The sequence below is a fragment of the Diospyros lotus genome, chromosome 3 (assembly GCF_014633365.1).
Source record: "Diospyros lotus cultivar Yz01 chromosome 3, ASM1463336v1, whole genome shotgun sequence".
NCBI lineage: Eukaryota > Viridiplantae > Streptophyta > Magnoliopsida > Ericales > Ebenaceae > Diospyros > Diospyros lotus.
The window spans coordinates 8,553,439-8,574,193 of record NC_068340.1 but is presented as its reverse complement, the minus strand read 5'-3'; the positions used below and the strand labels follow the sequence as shown (position 1 = coordinate 8,574,193).

The 20,755-nt window shown below is 37.1% G+C and overlaps 1 protein-coding gene across 3 annotated transcripts in view; it reads left to right on the top strand.

The window, feature by feature from the left end:
* The first annotated feature begins 2,834 nt into the window (after positions 1-2,834).
* LOC127797231 (uncharacterized) overlaps positions 2,835-20,755 on the top strand; it is a 31,309-nt gene continuing 13,388 nt past the window's right edge. Inside the window, exons 1-6 of one of the 3 annotated variants that reach the window (XM_052329927.1) lie at positions 2,835-3,067; positions 4,518-4,591; positions 4,737-4,814; positions 12,712-12,787; positions 13,646-13,710; positions 14,117-14,218. In XM_052329927.1, coding sequence (XP_052185887.1) covers positions 3,025-3,067; positions 4,518-4,591; positions 4,737-4,814; positions 12,712-12,787; positions 13,646-13,710; positions 14,117-14,218 — 438 coding nt within the window. In that variant the 5' untranslated portion in view covers positions 2,835-3,024. The remainder of the gene's footprint in view (positions 3,068-4,517; positions 4,592-4,736; positions 4,815-12,711; positions 12,788-13,645; positions 13,711-14,116; positions 14,219-20,755) is intronic. The other 2 variants (XM_052329925.1, XM_052329926.1) reach the window with 2 other exon arrangements.

Sequence of the window (20,755 nt, the reverse complement as noted above, 5' to 3'; positions counted from 1 at the left end):
TATTAATAAAAAAGGGTTTCCAATGGGGCCTAAGCCCATATGTTATTGTTATGGGTTGAGGTCAAACGTAAACTTTGTTGTGTTTTATTTGAAGTGAAGTTGTGAAGTCCATTGGGCCTAAGGATATATTTGGGCCATTGAGTTAAGCTAGGGGAATGAGCATTGGGTTTATGTGTATAAAATATGTGTATCTTATTTAATTAAAAGGAATGAATTATGAAAAGTCTAAAGAAAGCTTGCCTTATATGTTAAGTGTTGTAAAGTTAAGGGTAAAATGAGAATTTCATAAATGGGTATTTTATGTAAATAATGTTGTGTGAATTATTGGGTGAAAAGAAAATGGGAAAAGAAATGTAAAAGAAGGCAAAATAACCATAAGGGGCATCTCTAAAAGTTTGTGTGTATGTGCATGATGAGGGCCAAAATGGTAAAAGTGCAAGGAGTAGTTGGAAAGTGGATGACACGCCACTTCTCCCCCATTTCTATCATTTTTTCTTATTTTCTCTTTTTTCCCTCATTTCTCGAGAATTCTCCTTGCTCTTCTTCTTTGCTCATTCTTCATCTTCTTTTCTTCTTCTTTTCCCATTATTAATCTCAAGCTTCAAGTAGAGAGATTGCAGCTGTATGTTTCTTATTCTTTTGGTTCAAGCATCATAAAGCCAAGTTCTCCTTGCACTCTTATTATATTTTGTGCAAACTTCCTTCTCATTTTCTTCTATCTTTTAGTGCAAGGTATATCCTTATATTTGATCAAAACTTTTGCTATCATTTTGTCAATTGTGGTTTTTGAAACCTTGTAGTTAAATGCATTAGTTCCGTGTTTTTCTCAAATCTTGTAAATTTCCTTTAAAGGTGTCATTGAGTCTCGTTTTGGTTTTTATGGGACTTGTTTTTCCCATATTTTATTCAAGGAATGACAACTTGGGAATTAGAGTTGTGTTCATGGGTGTTTTGGGAGTTTGTCTTTCATGGATTTTCGATTTCGTGTGCGTGACAAAATAATCACTTCATCTCATTTTGTTGAGAAACTAAAATGGTATTTTATAAATAACCAAATTTTAGTTATCATAGTAACTTCTAGACTTTTTCCAATGGTTCCATAATAGTTTTAAAATAACATGCTAACATAACCAATATTCTTTTCAAAATGATTTAATAAATCACCATTCTCAATTTATTTTCAAACCAATAGTTCAAGAATATAAATATCACATAACAAAATTGTAAGCATTCACCGTATCAAAATAATGTTCAATGTTCAACATGCAAGGGATTTATTTTCAAAACATACTAGAAGAAGGATTACCACTTATCTGATTTTTGGTATGTAAATAACTCTTGAAATACCCACAATTATCCATATCACAGACAACATAATAATTTTATGTCATTTAAAATCTCCAAAGTATGATGAAAGAGTCCTTCTATGAATTTTGGAAAAATTTAGGACCTTTCTATAATTTTTGTAACTTAATGATCTTGCTGTAATATTTTTGTAACTGCAGGGTAAATTTTGTAACCGAAGGGATATTTCTGTATTTTCTGTAACTGTAGAGATATTTTTGTACTTTGTGCAACTGCAAGGGTATTTCTATAATTTCCTATAACACTAAGGCCTTTCTCTAGTTACTTTTATGTCATTGTAAGTATTCTGAAATTCTTGAAACGAGGTTTTAAACTGAAAGTAATTTAAGTTAGTTGGGTTGGATCTTTGATATAAATTTGGGCAGTCAAATAAGTTTCGGGTTGGGTCAGTTTATCCAAATTGGGTTATGTAAAATTAGTCAAAAATTGATTTCTTGAAAAAAAAAAAAAAAAAACCTAAGGTTGACAACTACAATTATGTCATTTAACTTTGTCTTCATCCACTAACAACCAATGATTAATGGCAATTGACATTGTCAAAGATAATAAGGCATGAGCTACAATTCATTTGTGTTCAATTATTCGAGAAACCAAAGTGTTTCTATAACAGCGATTAATTGAAAATGACAAAGATCAAATTAAAAAAATGAAGATTTTGCCTTTGATTTGATATTTACCTTGACAATTTTCAATAAGTTTTCTCCTTTTTCCTTTTTTCATCGCTTTTTTTCAAGTTGACGAAAATTTCTCTCTACCCTTACCTAATGATCAAATTTAGATTATGCTCTTTAGATAAATCTCACTTTAACTTAATTTTGATTCATATCTCTAGTTATCTTTATTTCTTCACTCATCAAAAAAATATTATGTTTTCAACTATTTTTTCTCATTTTAACTTTCATGATTTATCTCTTTATCTTCTTCCTTAGGTCTTTTAAGGTTTTCTCATGATTATCAATTAAGTTGAAATTCTAGCAATGAAAACTATCATAATCTCTAACTAATTTGGAGCTTTAATTATCATATTAGGATTCTTCTCATCATTATTTTTCCATTAAATTGAAATTTTTAGGTGTTATAGTTATTGTCTCGATCCAATTAATTTTTACATATGTAACCACCTTAGTTTATTTAATAACATATTAAAATAATAATAAAATTTATTCTTATTTATTATTTTATTTAAAATTATATAAATTAAACTTAATATTCTAAAAATTTTACTAACTACAGTAAATATCTCTATTTCTTTTCCAGGAAAAAAGATTCCGAAGATGCCAAATTAATTTATCCTTTTGGATTAACTTCACATGTATATAAGTAAGAGACAAAAAAAGAAAAAAGAAAAAAGAAAAAAGAAAAAAGAAACTTATTGGAGGCGGGCGGTTTATTAATTATTATTTGGGTTATAATAAGCTAAGCGTGAGTTTACAGTTTTGTTGCGAGGCAGCGAAGCTAACATTAATAAGAATAGGGCTCTGATTCGTTTGCGTCATTACCTCCAGTTTCCTAGTATCGGAAGGAGAAGGACTGCGAGTCTGCGACTGGAGCCACCAGAGAGAGAGAGAGAGAGAGAGAGAGAGAGAGATGTCTTCTTCTCTAATAAGTTTTCTCTGATATCCGATCGACTTGACTATTACGTCTAACATCGCCACAGCTATGGCTCTTGCTCTCGGCAAGCTATCCATTCTCGTCGGTGCAGGTCCGTGCATATAATTCATGAACACACACACACACACACCCACACACGCGCGGGTGTGTATGTATGGCCATGTAGGTGTAATTATATCTCTGCATATTACTATTGCCTGCTTATGTTGCGTATGTATATAGGTTTGGATATGGTGAAAAGAAAATTGGGGGTTTGGATAAACCCTAGTTTTGTTTTGAATTGGCATGTGGCTGAGAATTAAAATTGTTGGTTTTGGGGATTTGCATCGAGCGAGTCGTGTTCGTTCTCGTTATTGGTCATGTAGAGATTGGTTACTACCCTTAGTGTAGGGGTATAGGAGGGGGAGAGGGTTTTGCAATGTGCTCGCTGTTGCTCTGCCAATGTAGGAAACCATGGATGGGTATATCATTGCCCTTGTGCAAAGAAGCAAATCAAATCCAGAAGACCTGGTCTAGAGAATGATATTACACTTTTTCGGACTGCCTGAATTGTTATAATTGATGAATTTCTGCAAGGAGTTTAGTATATGCTATACTTGGAACTAAGGATTTGTTAATTGAAAGGAAAGTCAAATTGCTTACTTCTATATATTTACTATAAGAATCAAATTCTGCCTGCTCTTGCTTTCCGGAACTTCCTTCTAATATTTCATGTTTTTATTTAATTTCTGTGTTATTTCTTTTTCAATTTCTATGTGTGCTCATCCTTGGACTGTTGAGTCAAAAGCCCTGATACCATTACTGGTGCACACAGCCATACTTTGGACAGTGAAACTTGAGGTGTTAGGTTCCTGAGGTGTTTTCTTGATCCTTATTGCTAAACTACTGATTCTTAATTTCAGGGTATATTTGATCCAAACCCCTTGTGGATTGAGCCATTTGCAAGAAGACCCTTTGTGGTTTAAAAATATCTTGAAGGTTACTGTGGTTTTTTTCTACAGAAATCCTCCTCAAGTGAGTCAAAAGCCACATTTGGATCTCTATGGTTTTACTTACCCATACCCCCTGTGGTTTTGAACATTTTCACGCAAACCCACTATGAGTTACTTGATAATTCAAATTCAGCAAAGACAACCTATTTGGGCCAGTGACTTAATGTGGGAGGTGGTTTGTGCAGAAAAAGTAAACCACAGGAACTTTTAAAGACATTATTAAACTACAGGGGTCTCCTTGCAAATGGCTTAAACCACAGGGGTCTCCTTGCAAATGGCTTAAACCACAGGGGTCTGAGTGAAATTTACTCTTAATTTTAGTATAATAATTTGGTGATGATGCTCAGGGTTGAATTGAAATTTACTCTTAATTTTAGTATAATAATTTGGTGATGATGCTCAGGGTTGAATTGGAAACTTTCATTAAGTAAGAATAGTATGATGAATAATGACTGTATCATCGTATCCTCTGCTTATAAGTATCCAAGTGCTTATGACTTGGATCAAAAGTTCTAAATTACCAGAGAATGGATATTGAATTGCTTTCAGGTATCATTGGGTCTGTTTTAGCAAAAGAAGGAGGTGCCTCCACTGTTTCTGATTTTTTCTCAGGGGCTGTCAAGGTATGATCTCTTGACCGGTTTAAAAGCAATTATTTTTGTTTAGGATATTTTAGTCTTTATTTGTTACTGTGTATATTGCTGATTTATGAAGTTCGATTGTTTTTTAAAGGCTAGGGAGGTCCATAATTCTTTTCTTTCACCACAGGTTCTTTTTAAGCAAATTAGGCAGGATGATTCTAAACCATCAAGACCCAAGCCACAGAATGACTCTTTGCTAGCGCAGGTTCTCATGTTTCTTATGTCATTTTATGCTTGCCTGTTTAAAATTAGTCAGTTTCCTGGATCTGTTGGCTCTTTGATTGTGAGCTACTATGATCTATCTGTCACGACCCAAGGGTAATTAGAAGGGCAATAATGTAATTAGTTACCTTAGTTTGTTAGGAGCTATTTCTGTTATTTTGTTACAGCACATAGGCTGTTATTCTAGATGTTTCTTTTAGTTGTATGGCCTATAAATAGGCTATAGTATGTAGAGAAGAGTATGCTTGAATTGAATTGAATGAATTCTAATTCTCTCTCTATAATTCTCTCCAATCTCTCTCTCTCTCTCATTTCTCTCTACTTCTCTCCCTCATTTCTCTCTACATTCTTTCCCCATTTCTGTCCATTTCTTCCTCTCCAGTATTCTGTTTTTGATTCTACTCCATTAGCTCCTTCCGATTATCATTCCAATCCTAGGCTAAACCCTAGGTACATGACAAATGGTATTAGAGCATCGTTCCTCGGTGGTTTTCGTTACTGATTTAGGTCCAACGGATATCGACGGCTGCCGTCAGTTTCTTCTTCTGGTGCAACTCCAACTATTCCGGTGAACTATGCATTCGTGACAGAGAAACAACCAGAATATTCCCAGGTGAATCTCGGAGTTGATTCCAACATGCGAGGGGGTGAGTGTAAACTCGGATCTGAAGGAGAGCCGCGACGGACACCTATCCATGGTAGGTGTTGAAGCTAACCGGCGATCGGTGGCAGAAAGGAACGAGTCGCAAGAGGCGATTCCGGAAACAATACAGAATTGACAAGGTGACGAAGTTGAACCATTTTGGTGGTATGATCGGAGCCTACTGCGATTGTAATTGGATTATGAGGACTTGTCGATCAAGGCGAACTCAAGGAGTGCTGTGATCCTCCAGCCTGTGGTCGGTGATTGGGTGAGAAGGAGTTGACCGAAGAATATTGTTGAATTCATAGCAATCGCGAGTAGAGCCTATTCTGGCCAGCGACAGTAGGTATGGTGGTGTTGGTCGGTAGTTGCATGGCTGCGGTCTCAATTCGCATTGAAGGTAGGGAAATTCGTCTCAACGATTAGGTCTAGATTGAGAAGACTTGAAGGCGACTTGGCTGAACGGTGTTTCCAGCAACTCTGGAAATCTGGAAGGTGGTTAGGCGTGGGAGGTGTTAATCTCCAAGCAAGCGAGCACCCTCAGTTCGAACTTGGAAGGTGCAGCAGACACTTATGTCCGAGTCTTGAAGAGGAAGGCGAACAATTGAGGCCGAAAGAAGAGGCGCGGCTGGGAAGATCGTTGAACCATTTCAATTCCGGCATGCAGGAAGGTGTGAAGTGGATGTAGGTCCGAACGATATTGCATTAGTCGGCTCTAATTGGCAATTAAGTTTCAGATCAGAGTGGCGCAACGGATTAGGCGGATTCAGTGTGAGAAGTGGATTCTTCCAGCTTATTCAGCTCGTTGATTGCTGGTGCTTGAGGCTGTGAGCAAAGGGAAACAAAGGTTAATTTTGGTTTTGAATTTTGGTTAACTTGTTTGAAGAAGAGCGGTATGTATAGAACCCCTATCCCTTGGTTTTCCAAGTGTTATGTTCGTGAGATGTCGGCCATGGGGTCTCAATTGCAGTCGAAGGATGTTGTATTTTCAATTGGATGTCCTGCTTGTGAATCCTTGGAAAGCAGTGCACGCATGAGGCAATTGGAGCTTCAATGGCAGCAGAAGAAGGCTACAAATTCAGCTGGAAACAACAGGAAACAGGAGAAGGGGATTAACCAATTGGACAAGGGAACAAGAAGTGTGGTACATAAATCAAGCAAGGAATTAGGCCGGATGCTACACAAACAATTGTAGGAGTTTGCAATGATACTTACTAAGAAGTATCATTACAGCTTCCCTGCAGAATTCTTTGAAGATTATCATGGAAGTTTTCATGAAGGGGACTTCCTTAAAATGGAGCAGTCGAAGGAGAAGTCAAGATTATGGAAGTGCAATTCATTGCTTATTTTAGATTTTGGGCTGAAAAAGAAGTATTTTGATTTTAGCAGCAATAACAAGAAGGATGACTACAATATCGGAAATGGTATTAGTGGTGAATGCCATTATCCAAATTGAATTAGTAACAATCAGGTAGATAGGACAACAGATGCAAAGGAACCATCAAATATTTTTGAAAAAGAAGTTCATATAGAGGAAAAATCCAGCATACACAAAGAAGAAGAGGTTGTTGGACTGCCGACATGGAGATAGGAAATTCTGACAGAAAAAGTAGTTAAGGTTGTTTTGCAGCCAAGGGAAGAGTTAATACATTTGGATGTGCCTAAGGAGGTTGTTGATGAGGAGATTGGGGTAGACCACACTCTACAAGAGCAAGAAGCTGATCCTGGTGATGCACAACCTAATCTAGATGTAAGTCATGTTAGGGAAGAAGGTCGAGATGGAAACCAGGTGTCAGTCATTGAGAAATCATTGGCTGGAATTGAAGTTGCAGCAACTCCTAATAGTAATGCTCACAAACAACCTTGGTATGAGTATCCAAGGCAAATCTGCAATCCTCCATTGTTGCATTTTGAGGATGTTGTTGATATCTTTCAATGTGCAGTCATGGTGCACCTTGGAGGTGCAGAAACAACTACTGCTAGTCTTGAACTTGAACTCTATCAGATTGCTCCTATTGAAGTTCTAGGCTGAATTACGACTAAGATTGATCTTGGACACTTAAGAACGAGGAAGAAAAGGCCTAAAAAGAAAAAGAAAGAAAGAAAGAAAGAAAAATCAGATAGAGAAGGCTGGAATTAGATGAATAATAATGACTCAACGTAATAAGTTTCTTGGGAACAAGAAACTTTTCAAGAAGAGGTGATTGTCACGACCCAAGGGTAATTAGAAGGGCAATAATATAATTAGTTACCTTAGTTTGTTAGGAGCTATTTCTATTATTTTGTTACAACACATAGGTTGTTATTCTAAATGTTTCTTTTAGTTGTATAGCCTATAAATAGGCTATAGTATGTAGAGAAGAGTATGCTTGAATTGAATTGAATGAATTCTAATTCTCTGTCTACAATTCTCTCCAATTTCCCTCTCATTTCTCTCTATTGCTCTCCCTCATTTCTCTTTGCATTCTTTCCCCATTTCTATCCATTTCTTCCTCTCCATCAGCTCATTCCGATTGTCATTCCAATCCTAGGCTAAACTAGAAATGGGAAATGGGCCGGCCCGCCTCATAGCTCGGCCCGTTACTGTAGCAAACGGGCCGGGCTGGCCTGCCTAGCAAAATGAGGGCCGGGCCGGGCCGGGCCAGTAATATGTGGCCCGCGGCCCGGCCCACCAAAATAGCCCGTGGGCCGGCCCATCAACCGGCCCGCTAAAATGGCCTGGCTCGGCCCACCAAAATTTTTTTTTTTAAAAAATTATGTTTGTATTTAATAATTATAAACATAATAATTAAAAATTATGTTTCTTGTAAACATAATTTTATTGTAATGTTTGTAAACATAATGTTTATTATGTTTGTAAACATAATTTTAGTGTAATTTTTGTAAACATAATGTTTACTGTAAACATAATAATTTTACAAACATCAAAATTATAAGTAAACATTAATAAACATATTTTAAAAAATATTAGTTACATTTGAAAAAAAATAAAAAAATATATTTAAAAAAATTATATATAAAAAAATTAAAAATAAATGGTTCATGGGCCGGCCAAAATAGCCAGGCCCACGGGTCGGCCCAGCAGGCCCATGGCCTGGCCCGGCTCACTTTGGCCCATTTATTAAGGGCCATAGGGCTGTGTCGGGCCCAAGTTTCCATTTCCTTGGCCCGGCCTGGCCCATCTCCCTTGTGGGCCAAATTTGGCCCGACCCACCAAATTGGTGGGCCAAACGGGATGCGGGCCGGGCCGGCCCGGCCCGCCCATTTCCCATCTCTAGACTAAAGCCTAGGTACATGACACTATCTTGTTAGTCTAGGATTCAGAATTATTTGTGGATCTTTGACATAATTGTCAAAGGCACGAGGTGCACAGAAGCGAATCATCACTGAGGTGCAGCACCACGCTTGAGGCGCTGCCTAGGTGCAAGAGGTGCGTGCTTCAGGCAAGGTGCGAGGCTCAAGGCGCATTCCTTGTGTATATGTGTATTAAAAACCTATTTCTTGTCCATTTGTCATCTTAGATCTTATTTCTTGTTGATTTGATTGCATATATTATTGTATATTGGTGAGAGGCAAACCTAGCAGTGTAAGCTGGAGGTTTGTCGGATCTCCCACCATGGGATCCTTTAGCAGTGATGTTCAGATAACTATCCATGTTTGCATTTTGCTTCATTTTTGTTTTGTTCTTCTAATTTCTTTTGCAATTTAGAAGAAATTAATTTTATGCTGTAATTTTTTTTCATTGTATGTTCTACTCTAATTTTTGTTTCTTTCTTCTAATTTCTATTGGAATTTAGAAGAAACTAATTGCTAAGAAAGAAATGTTTTCATTGTGTGATCTACTGATTTTTCTCTCTCCCTCTCCTAACTTCTTTTGCAATCTAAAAGAAACTAATTGATTTTCAGTAACTTTTTTGTGTTGTGTCTTTTGCTGTATTTTTTTTCTTCCTTCTAATTGTAAAAGGAATTAGAAGAAATTAATTGTTTTCTTGTAATTATTTTTTGAAGTATGCTCTGCTATAATTTTTTCTTTCCTATAATCTCTTTTGCAGATAGAAGAAACTAAAAGAAACTAATTGTTTTTTTTTTTTTTTTGCAATAATATTTGTTGTTATTATAGGGTTGGTTAGTTGTCATTTATGATTTTATGAGTTTGCCTCTACCTTCTTGTAGGTACATATTGAAAATAATAGTGTGTAAGTATTTTATAAACATTTTGAATAAATGTGTGCCTCATGTGCCTGAGGCTTGTGCTTCACCTTGCACCTTGTGCCTAGGCCCCAAGCACTAATTTGCGCTTGAGTGCGCCTTGCGTCTTTGACAACTATGATCTTTGAATTTTTCTCACTTGATTGCATGATGTGGTAGTTAAGACCATAGTTTTCAAAGTTGTGCCTAGACATGAAGTGCACAGAGGCACAACTTTGTGCGCCTCATTACCACTGAGGTGCAACGCCACGCTTGAGGTGCTACCTAGGTGCATGAGGTGTGCTACTCATGCCTTGTATATATGTGTATTAAAACCCTATTTCTTGTCCATTTGTCATCCTTGACCTTATTTCTTGTTGATTTGATTGGATAGTCTTGTATATTGGTCATAGGCAGACCTAGTGGGGTAAGTCGGAGGTTTGCTAGATCTCCCACTTGCTGGGATCCTTTGGCATTGATGTTCACTTGTTGGAGAACTACTCATGTCTATGATCTACTTCATTTTTGTTTCTTTTTTCTAATTTCTTCTGCAATTTAGGAGAAACTAATTGCTAAGAAACAAATGTCTTCATTGTATGCTCTTCTGATTTTTTTCTCTCTTCTAATTTCTTTTACATTTTAAAAGAAACTAATTATTTTTCTGTAACTGGTTTTGCTGTGTGTTCTGCTGTAATTTTTTTTTTCTTTCTTCTACTTGCAAAAGAAATTAGAAGAAACTAATTGTTTTCCTGTAATTGTTTTTTGCAGTGTGTTATGTTATAATTTTTTTTCCCTCTAATCTCTTTTGCAGTTAGAAGAAAATAATTGCAAAAGAAACTATTGTTTTTTTGTAATAATATTACTTGTTATTATAGGGTTGGTTATTTGTCATTTATGATCTATGAGTTTGCATCTACCTCATAATCATTTTGAATAAATGTGTAGGCGCAAGCACTAATTTGTGCCTTGTGCCTTTTGACAACTATGGCTAAGATTCATTAAGCTACATCCATAATCTATTTGTTTGTTGGTTCAAGACAAGAAGCTTTTCTTTATAGCTTTTTGGGGCATAGTTTTCAAAGGTGTGGGGGCAACCCTCTGCTCCTCTGCTGAAATGTAGTAAGGTGCCTTCTTAAGGTCCTTGTGTAAGCTAATGAGATGGGCCTTATCATGAGTAGGTGCATGGTGCATGCCTTATGTGCTTTGTGGATACAAGATAGAAGCCTCTTTTGTTTGGGTTTAAGTCATTAAAACATAACAATTGAATCTTCTCTAGTCGATTGCAACAAAGAGACCCTCATCAATCATCAAGCAAAGCTTCAAAGAAACGCTTTAGTGAGCTTGATCAATCATCAAAAGCTTTAGCCTCTTATGCACGGGAACATCAAAACGGTGCCATTTCGGCGTTTCCGAAACATTTCCAACCCCAAAATGCCAATAAACACAGAAAAAACTTTTTTGGGTCGTTTCTGTAATTTTGGAAATGTTTCGGGGTAGTTTCACAATATTGGAAAAATATTAGAAATGCGTATTTTATGTTTATATTTGATTGAATGATTATTTTTGTATAATATTCTATATTAAAAATTATTTTTACAAAAGGGCCCATATATATTTTTTATTTATGTGTTTCCCCTGCATTATTGTTTCCTATTTTTTTAAAAAATATTGTTTTCCTGTTTCTGTTCTGTTTCCCGTTTCTCTTTCTGTGCAACCTACTCTTTAGCCTTTGGTAGCTTCTTTTCTTTTTAATTTGTCTGAGGACAAAATCTTCAATTCTTTGTCTGCTGCTTTTTGTCGAGATGAACTCATATTGTTATGGATCTATGAGAGGTGAGCCAGGAGAGGCTAATTGGAGGTCCATCTGAATCATCACATGCTGAGAGAGTCTAGCAAGTAAGGTTCACATGCCAGAGAAGCTCTGGTGTGTGGTCATTCATCCATGACCTGGTCTTCACTGGTATTTTGTCATAGGCAGGCCAAGCATGCTCGCTCTGGTGGCTAGTTTTGGTCTGGAGATGGTATCACTCTGTTGTTCTCTTCTAGTGACCTATTTGTCTATTCCTCTCTCTTCACAATTTCTCTCTCGCTGCTTGCTGTTCCACACTTCAAACAGTTGGTTTCCAAACTCAAATGCCAGATGGACTTTTATTTTTCACTTATATTTATTCTTTTATCAAATATATTTTAGCTTTTTAACAAAAGCAGCACTAAGTGATTGTCTATTATTTGTTGTTTTATGTTGTTATGAAGCTAATTTTTATTTATTCTTTTTGATAACATTTAGGAAATATGCCATTCATGATTTTATGATTTCACACTTAACCTCTTTATAGCAATCAATTGAAAATACCGGTGCAAGTATTTCATACACATTTTGAATGAATGTGCTTCTCATGACTATAGGTGGCACTTGCACCTTTACTGCAAGCACTTTTTGCGGTTCCATGCCTTGAGCCTTTGACCCATCCTCTGTCTGGGGTGCATCTCCATATTTTCTGCCCTGTAAAGCCAATGCTGAATCTGATGCATCATTGCCCTTACTATGTGGCTTTATTTTTTCCCCCTAAGTATGAAGGTCTTCTGATTCGAATTCTCACCTAAAAAAGTCATTTAAGACTTTCTTCTATTGTAGCACTTTTTTTCAATTGATTCTTCATCCTCAGGGTTTTCTGCTCTCAGTTGCAGATTATCTTTTGTTGCTTGTTTTATGTGCTTATCTTTCAATGTATTGAAATCTCCTCCTAAGTTTGTTGGAGTTGCTGATAATGGATGGATGTGTGGTTTAGTGCAAAGGATTACTGTTTTTGTGCCAGATCAATGAGAATTAATGTCATAGTTGGGTAACTGTTTGATATTTTGCAGATTACTGTTTTTGTGTCAGATCAATGGGAGTTGATATCATAGTGGCGTAACTGTTCAGTATCTTGCGGATGATATTTACTTCTTCTCTAGATGTGCTAATCAATTTAATAGTCTGTACTGCCTTTTGTAATTGTGTCCTAAGAGTTCTAAGTTCTGACAATGATAGATGTCTTGACTTTTATAGGTAAATAGCTTGCGGCAGGAACTGCAGCTCTTGGCATCAAATAGATCAGTTACAATTGTAACTTCAACTAGATCAGGTTAGAGCTATAAACCGTTGGCAAGATTTGTTTCTGAAAATTCATTTGCTATGAGCACCATGAAATAGCATCGTCGTCATAACAGGGAATCTCCCAATTTTATGAGCATCTGTGTGTGAGAATCTAAAATTAACATTGTGGTGTTTGTTTATGCTCCAATCACTGGGATAGTGACAAAAACTCTGGTTTATTTGTTTTACAACAGCAACAATAATCACATGGCTTAATTGCACTAGGTGGGTCTATTTTGTGTGTTTTATGCAAGGAAAATATGCTTTATGCCACTTACCAAAATAGTTATGTTATATGTCATAAAGCATATAAGTTTAGCCCCTTAGGCAGGCCTTTTAATATTGCTTTCTTTAACAACCCCCCCCCCCCCCCCCCCCAACACACACACACACACACAAAAAGGAGTACAAAAATGCAAAAAAGGAACTCATAAGGAAATGCTTGCCCGGAGCTTTTGTCGTATAATATTTTGGCACAATAATCTATGAAGTCCAATCAGCTATGATGTATCTGAATCTTTATCTTTTCTGTTGTTGGCTGAAATCCTCGTTGAGTTTTCATTTTCTCTCTGTCATTTTCATTTTGCTCTGTATTCTATTCTACAGCTACTTATAGGCTGTTTACATCCATTCAGTTATTACCCAACTAACAAACTCTAGTACAATTACAACTACTGCCCTTTGGGTCATGACACTTGAGACTGTTTCAATTAAACCTCCTGTGGGTCATACATGGCATCAAATAACATCTTTCTAGGGAGTTCTTTGTGTACAAACTGTGCCTATTGGACTTGAAGTTCTCGTTATGACCTTTCTCACTATCTATATTTTATTTTAATCTGTGCAGGTTCCAAGAAATATGGTGTTGTTGTTATTGTGCTTGTAGTAGGATGTGGTTATGTTTGGTGGAAGGTAAAAGTCAGATACCCAACAAATCTCCTGGAATTACTGGGAAATAGTGTTCTTTTCGTTTGCATTATAAAGTATCTTTGCTCTTAAAGTTTTCTGAAAGTTCTGTTTTTTTTTTATGTTAGAATAGCTTATATTCCTGTTGTATTAGAGGATCTTGGTTAGTTCACTCAACTGTATCCTGACTTCTTGTTGATGTAGAGGTCGAGACAATACTTTTTCAGAGTTTAACTTCTGGATTGTTCCCTAAGAAATATACTTTTACTGAAATAGTTCACTGTCCATTTTTGCAATTCCTCGTTTTTGTTAGAGCCCATCCTTAATAATTTGCTGTATTTAGGTAGCTGTGTTGCATTTTTTTTTATTGTGTTCCTTTTTTTTTTGATGATACTTGTTTCTTTTTTCTTAGGGATGGAAACTACCAGACATGATGTTTGCAACCAAGCGTAGTTTATCTGATGCATGCAACACCATAGCCAAACAACTTGAGAATGTTTACTCATCTATAGCGGTAAGATTTTTTTTTACAATTTTCAATTCCTCTAAAATTTTTCTTCAGCAGATTTGCTTTTTAAACAGTTGGAATAAATGATCCCATTATATACCCAACTGATTCATGCCTTTTTCAGAGCCTCACAAGGGATAACATTGTAATTTTGAATCTTTGATTGCACCAAGTTCTAGAATAAATAAGCATGACATCTTTGGAGAGCTTGGTAGAGATACCTTAAATTTGATTTTTGTGATGGTCGAATCTTGATCAGTACCTTGTACATAGTTCATTCAATTTATTCTAGTCCTCCACAATATGATGGATTCTCCCTCAAACATGAGAGCACGTTTGACCATCTATGGATGTTATTGTTACAGATGTGTACTAGATAAGGATATGAAATGCAATGTTTTTTCAGTTACAAAAAAAGGGAAAACCAATGTGTGGCAATTCCCAAGTTGTACTTGTACTGCTGTATCTTTACTTTCATTGTTTGAGGTTGCTTTATTTGTATATAGGTTAGTGAATGCAAGCATTCGCTGCATCTACTATGAAGTTATTCACCTTTTACTACATGAGCTGTTTGTGAGTTAGTGATTTTAGTAAAGTGAAGAATCCTTTATGTATTTGAGTTTTGGAAAGTTTAGCAAAATGAAGACCCTTTATCTATATTGAGATGCTTCATTGAACCCAAATAGTTAGAGGGTGTTTGGTATTTGGATCAAATAGTGATGGGACTAAATTGTTAGAGTTTTGGAAAAAAATAACCTTACTGTCTCACCTTTCATTCACTAGAAAAGCTTGATTTATACAAGCTTTTTTACAAAAATAGGAAACAACTAACTTTAGAAAAGAATCCTAGAATCTATACAATTTAGGATACAACCAAGATAGGAAACATAATCTAATCTAGAGGATACAATTTTTCTTTTAGGAAATAATATATACAGTCAATCAATCTAGGAAACATATATAATCAATCACCAATCAATCATCAATTAATCAATCACCAATCAATGATTGAATCATCAATCAATGAATCACCAATCAATCATTGAATCATCAATCAATCAATCATCAATTAATCAATCACCAATCAATGATTGAATCATTCCATATCAGCTGCTGACACTCCCCCTCAAGATTGAGCGTGTATATCTTGCATCCCAATCTTGCTTATCATCCTATTAAATACTGGTGCAGGCAGGACCTTAGTTAGCATGTCTGCTAACTGATCTTGGGATGAGATGTATGGTGTGCATATCAGCCCACTATTCAATTTCTCCTTGATAAAGTGCCTATCTACTTCAATGTGCTTTGTCCTGTCATGTTGAACAGGATTATGTGCAATACTGATTGCCGATTTGTTGTCACAGTAGAGCTTCATAGGCGTAGTCCACTCAATCTTGAGATCATTTAGAAAAATTTTTAGCCACAATAATTCACACATACCTAGAGCCATGGAACGAAATTCTGCCTCAGCACTTGACCTAGCCACCACATTTTGTTTTTTGCTCCTCCACGTTACCAAATTGCCTCCCAACATAGTACAATATCCGGAAATAGATCTTCTATCTACAATAGAGCTTGCCTAGTCTGCATCTGTGTAGGCCTCAAGGGTCATAGCTTCTCCCTTTTTGAACAAAATGCCTCTTCCAGGTGCTCCTTTTGGATAGTGGAGTATTCGATACACAGCTTTAAGATGGACTTCGCTTGGGTTATGCATGAATTGACTAACCACCCCCACAGAATAGGCTATATCTTGCCGAGTATGGGCCAAATATATCATCTTTCCAACCAGCCTTTGGTAAACTCCCTTGTCAACCTTATCTTTTTCTAGAGCTTCTCCCAACTTATGATTTGGGTCAATGGGTGTGTCACTTGCTTTGCAGCCTAGCAATCCGGTCTCCTTTAAAAGGTCTACCACATATTTTTGCTGAGATATGAATATGCCATCTTTAGAATGAGCCACCTCTATTCCCAAGAAATATTTTAATCTCCCCAAATCTTTGATTTCAAACTCCTTTAATAAGCACTCCTTTAATTGAGTCATCCCTTCTTTGTCATTGCCGGTAACAACAATATCATCTACATACACAATTAACACAGTTACTCCCCCTGTGGCCGAATGTTGAATAAAAAGAGTATGGTCTCCTTGGCTTTGTCTATACCCCATGCCAAGCATAACACTCGTGAATCTCCCAAACCAAGCTCGTGGGGACTGTTTCAGTCCATACAGGGCTTTTTTTAGTTTGCATACAACCGGCCCTTGTGTGGCTATTTCATAACCTGGTGGTATTTCCATATATACCTCCCCCTCTAGGTTACCATGTAAAAATGCATTTTTCACGTCAAACTGATGCAATGGCCAACCTAGATTAGCAGCTAACGAAAGGAGGACTCTAACTGTATTTAGTTTAGCCACTGGTGCAAAAGTGTCCAAATAGTCTACCCCATACACTTGTGTATATCCCTTGGCAACCAATCTTGCTTTGTACCGATCTAGAGATCCATCAGACCTATATTTCACAGTATAGACCCATTTACAACCCACTGGATGTTTTCCTTTAGGCAATTTTACCACTTCCCAGGTCTGATTTTTTACTAAGGCTGTCATCTCAGCTTCCATGGTATCCTTCCAATTCTTATTCCCTATAGCTTCAGAAAAACTTTTTGGAATAGGGATGGTATGTAGGCTGGTAAGAAAGGCTTTATGGGTAGGAGACAACTTAGAAAAGGAAAGAAATAGGTGTAATGGATGCTTGGTACAAGTTCTTTTCCCTTTTCTTAGAGCAATGGGCCAATCAAGGTCATAGGTATCTGGTTGGACAATAGCTTCAGCAGATTTTGTAGAGCTCATATGAGTCATATCAAGAGAATTTGTTGCAGGAATACCTGGTGATGACTCTGAAATGGTAGGATTGTCAGTGTTATTCCTGCTTGTAGAGACCGTAGGACTAGGACTTGTAGAGGATGCAGGAGCTTGCATAGGACTAAATTCGGTTTTATTCCTCCTTGAGTATACCTGCATAGGCCGATGAGTAGAAGGTGAAGCTTTCTCAGGTGTCATGTTTTTCGAGTCTTTCTGTTTAGGAGATGGGTTCAAGGATAGCAGATTAGGGTCAGGAAGAAAGGAGGAATCCCTATTAATCAAGGTCTTATTTTGTTCTAAAATTGTTGATGATCTGAAGTACGACTCATTTTCAGCAAATGTAACATCAGCAGATACAAAATATTTCTTTGAGGGAGGATGATAGCAACGATAGCATTTTTGTGTAGATGAATATCCAATAAATACACATTTTAAGGCACGAGGATCTAGTTTCCCTCTATTGACTGTTGGAATATGAACATAGGCCGTGCACCCGAATATCTTGGGCAACCAATTACTAGTCACATGGAAGTCAGGAAAATGACTCATCAATAGTTGAATAGGACTTTGAGATTCTAGGGTTTTAGATGGCAATCTGTTGATAAGAGTGGTGGCAGTTAGGGCTGCTTCTCCCCAATAATGTTGAGGGACATTATGGTGAAAAAGAAGTGCTCGAATAACAGCTAGAAGATGACCATTTTTCCTCTCGGCTACCCCATTTTGTTGAGGGGTGTAAGAACAAGAAGACTCATGAATAATACCTTTTTGTTGAAAGAAAGCGGATAGAGTGTGATTGAAGAAATCTCTAGCATTATCAGATCTAAACCGCTTTACATTTACCCCAAACCGAGTCTTAACCATGTTGTAAAAATTGGGGAAAACATGGCTTACTTCTGACTTGGCTTTCAACAAATATAACCACACCACTCTAGTACAATCATCAACAAATAAGACAAACCATTTTGTCCCAGAAATATTGGGAACACTTGATGGACCCCAAATGTCACTATGGATTAAAGAGAAGGGGAAATCAGTCCTTTTATTAGAAAGAGGGAAAGAAACTCTTTTATGTTTGGCAAGTTCACAATTGGCACAATGAAAGTGACTAAAATCCAGACCTTTAGCTAAATTAGGAAACATTAATTTGAGAGTAAGAAAGGAGGGATGATCCATTCTATAATGCTGTAACCACATCTCATCCTCGTTGGATTGAGCTAGGCATGACATAAGAGGAAGAGACTCCTTCTTGTCTGGCCCTACTGATTTCTCGAGGTAATAAAGCCCCTCTTTAGCCCTAGCAAGCCCAATCATCCTTTTCTTGCCCTGTTCTTGTATCTCACAGACATTGGAATAAAAAGATACACTGCAATTAGTATCCTCAATAAGTTTTTGAACAGATATAAGATTAGCAAATAATTTGGGGACATGAAGGACATTCTTGAGGGTTAGGTGATCATTGAGAAGAATATTTCCTTGACCAGCAACAGTAATGAGTGAGCCATCTGCCATTGTAATTTTTCTAGAGCTAGGACAAGGAATGATAGGAAGTAAACAATTGTGGATGGGATGTCATGTGGTCTGAAGCACCCGAGTCTAGGATCCAACAATGTTGGTGTAAAGTTTCTGAAGCATGTAGGGAAAAAGTGTAGGAAGCAATACCTGTGAGAGCAAGAGAGCTACCTTTTTCTGCCTTTTTGTCTAGAGATCCCAAAAAATTTTTTAGTCTTTCAATTTCTGCCTTGTTGAGTTCAAGAGACTGTCCCCCATGCTCCAATCCTCTCGGTTCCAATTGCTGACTGTTGGTTGTTGCTATATGCACTTGACTCCTTGTTGGTCCCCCTCTAGATGGCTTTCCATGGAGCTTCCAGCACTTCTCTATGGTGTGCCTAGGTTTCTTACAAAAGGTACACCATAAAGAATCCCTATCCACTGGTTTCTTTTCATCCCTAGGGCCTTTGTTTTGATTATGAGTTTTTAAAGACACTAGGGCAGAACTCTCACCGGAAATAGCTTCTAGCATTACACCCCTTCTCCCTTCTTCTGCCCTTATTAAGGAGATTACCTCATTCAAGGAAGGTAAATCCTCTTTGCCAAGAATCTGCACTCTGACCGCATCAAATTCACTATTGAGGCCGGCCAAGAAGTCATATATTCGCTCATTTTCAACAAATCTCTTATGGAGTGCAGCATCCTCACTACATTTCATCTTTAAACATTGGTAGTGATCTAGCTCTTGCCATAGAGTTTGCAACATATTTGCATACTCCGTGATGGTCTTCGAGCCTTGTTTGGTTGCTGCCACCCTTGCTCGTATTTCATAGATTTGGGCTGCATCTTTCACCTTGGAGTAGGTCAAGTTTATGGCCTCCCAAATATCCTTGGCTGTGGTAAAAAACATGACAGTGTCACTAATCTCTGGAACCATGGAATTCCAAAGCCAGGACATGACCAAGGAATCTTTCTCGTCCCATGCTGTGAACGCTGGATCACCTTCTTTTGGGCCCGTTCCTAACAAGTGGCTAACCTTCCCCTTCCCTTTAAGAAAGGTCCGGATCAGCTATGACCACTTTAAGTAGTTTTTCCCGTTCAAACGATAGGCTGCCTAAAGAGACTGCAATTCTCCTCCCAAGGTCCCATTTTGAGTTCCAGCAATTGGAATTTCTGAGGTATGGCAGGAATTGGCTGTATCTGATGTGAGTTCTTGGATGGAAGACATCTCTTGGCCAAGATTCAGATGGAAAAACGAAAGATGGGAAGACTGGTAAGGATAGGCTTTGTAGATCCCAGAGAATTGTAGAACAAAAACAATCCCTAGGGCTCTGATACCATGTTGAGTTTTGGAAAAAAATAACCTTACTGTCTCACCTTCCATTCACTCGAAAAGCTTGATTTATATAAGCTTCTTTACAAAAATAGGAAACAACTAACTTTAGGAAAGAATCCTAGAATCTATACAATTTAGGATACAACCAAGATAGGAAACATAATCTAATCTAGAGGATACAATTTTTCTTTTAGGAAATAATATATACAGTCAATTAATCTAGGAAACATATATAATCAATCATCAATCAATCAATCATCAATTAATCAATCACCAATCAATGATTGAATCATCAATCAATGAATCACCAATCAATCATTGAATCATCAATCAATCAATCATCAATTAATCAATCACCAATCATTGATTGAATCATTTCATATCAGCTGCTGACATAAATAATCTTGTTCGTTGTTGGTATCCTAGATTTAAAGAAGGTGTAAACTAAAATTATGCCTATCCCACATTTACTATAGTAAATTTTGAATGAGGTATAGCTGGACCTTGATTACTAGATGACTATTTTACTCATTGACCAAATCAACAAACAGCGACTAACAACCTACAGCCAAAGTCGCCAGTCATGGCTGACTCCCATGGTGGACGTCAGTGCTGGCCCTTGAGCTTCATCTCCTAGATCTGGGTGTTCCAGCAACCACCAGCAACAACTCTGGATGGAGGAAAAAGAGAGATTGACAAGAGAGTGTTGGTGAGGGGTTAGTGGCCATGGGTGAGAAAAGAGGGAGACAATCAAGAGAGACCTCCCACCCCCTTCCTACCAATGACAATGGCAAAATAGAAAGTGATATGGACATTGAAGGGCTTCCATGGTCAGTTTCATTGTGAGAGAAAGCAGAGA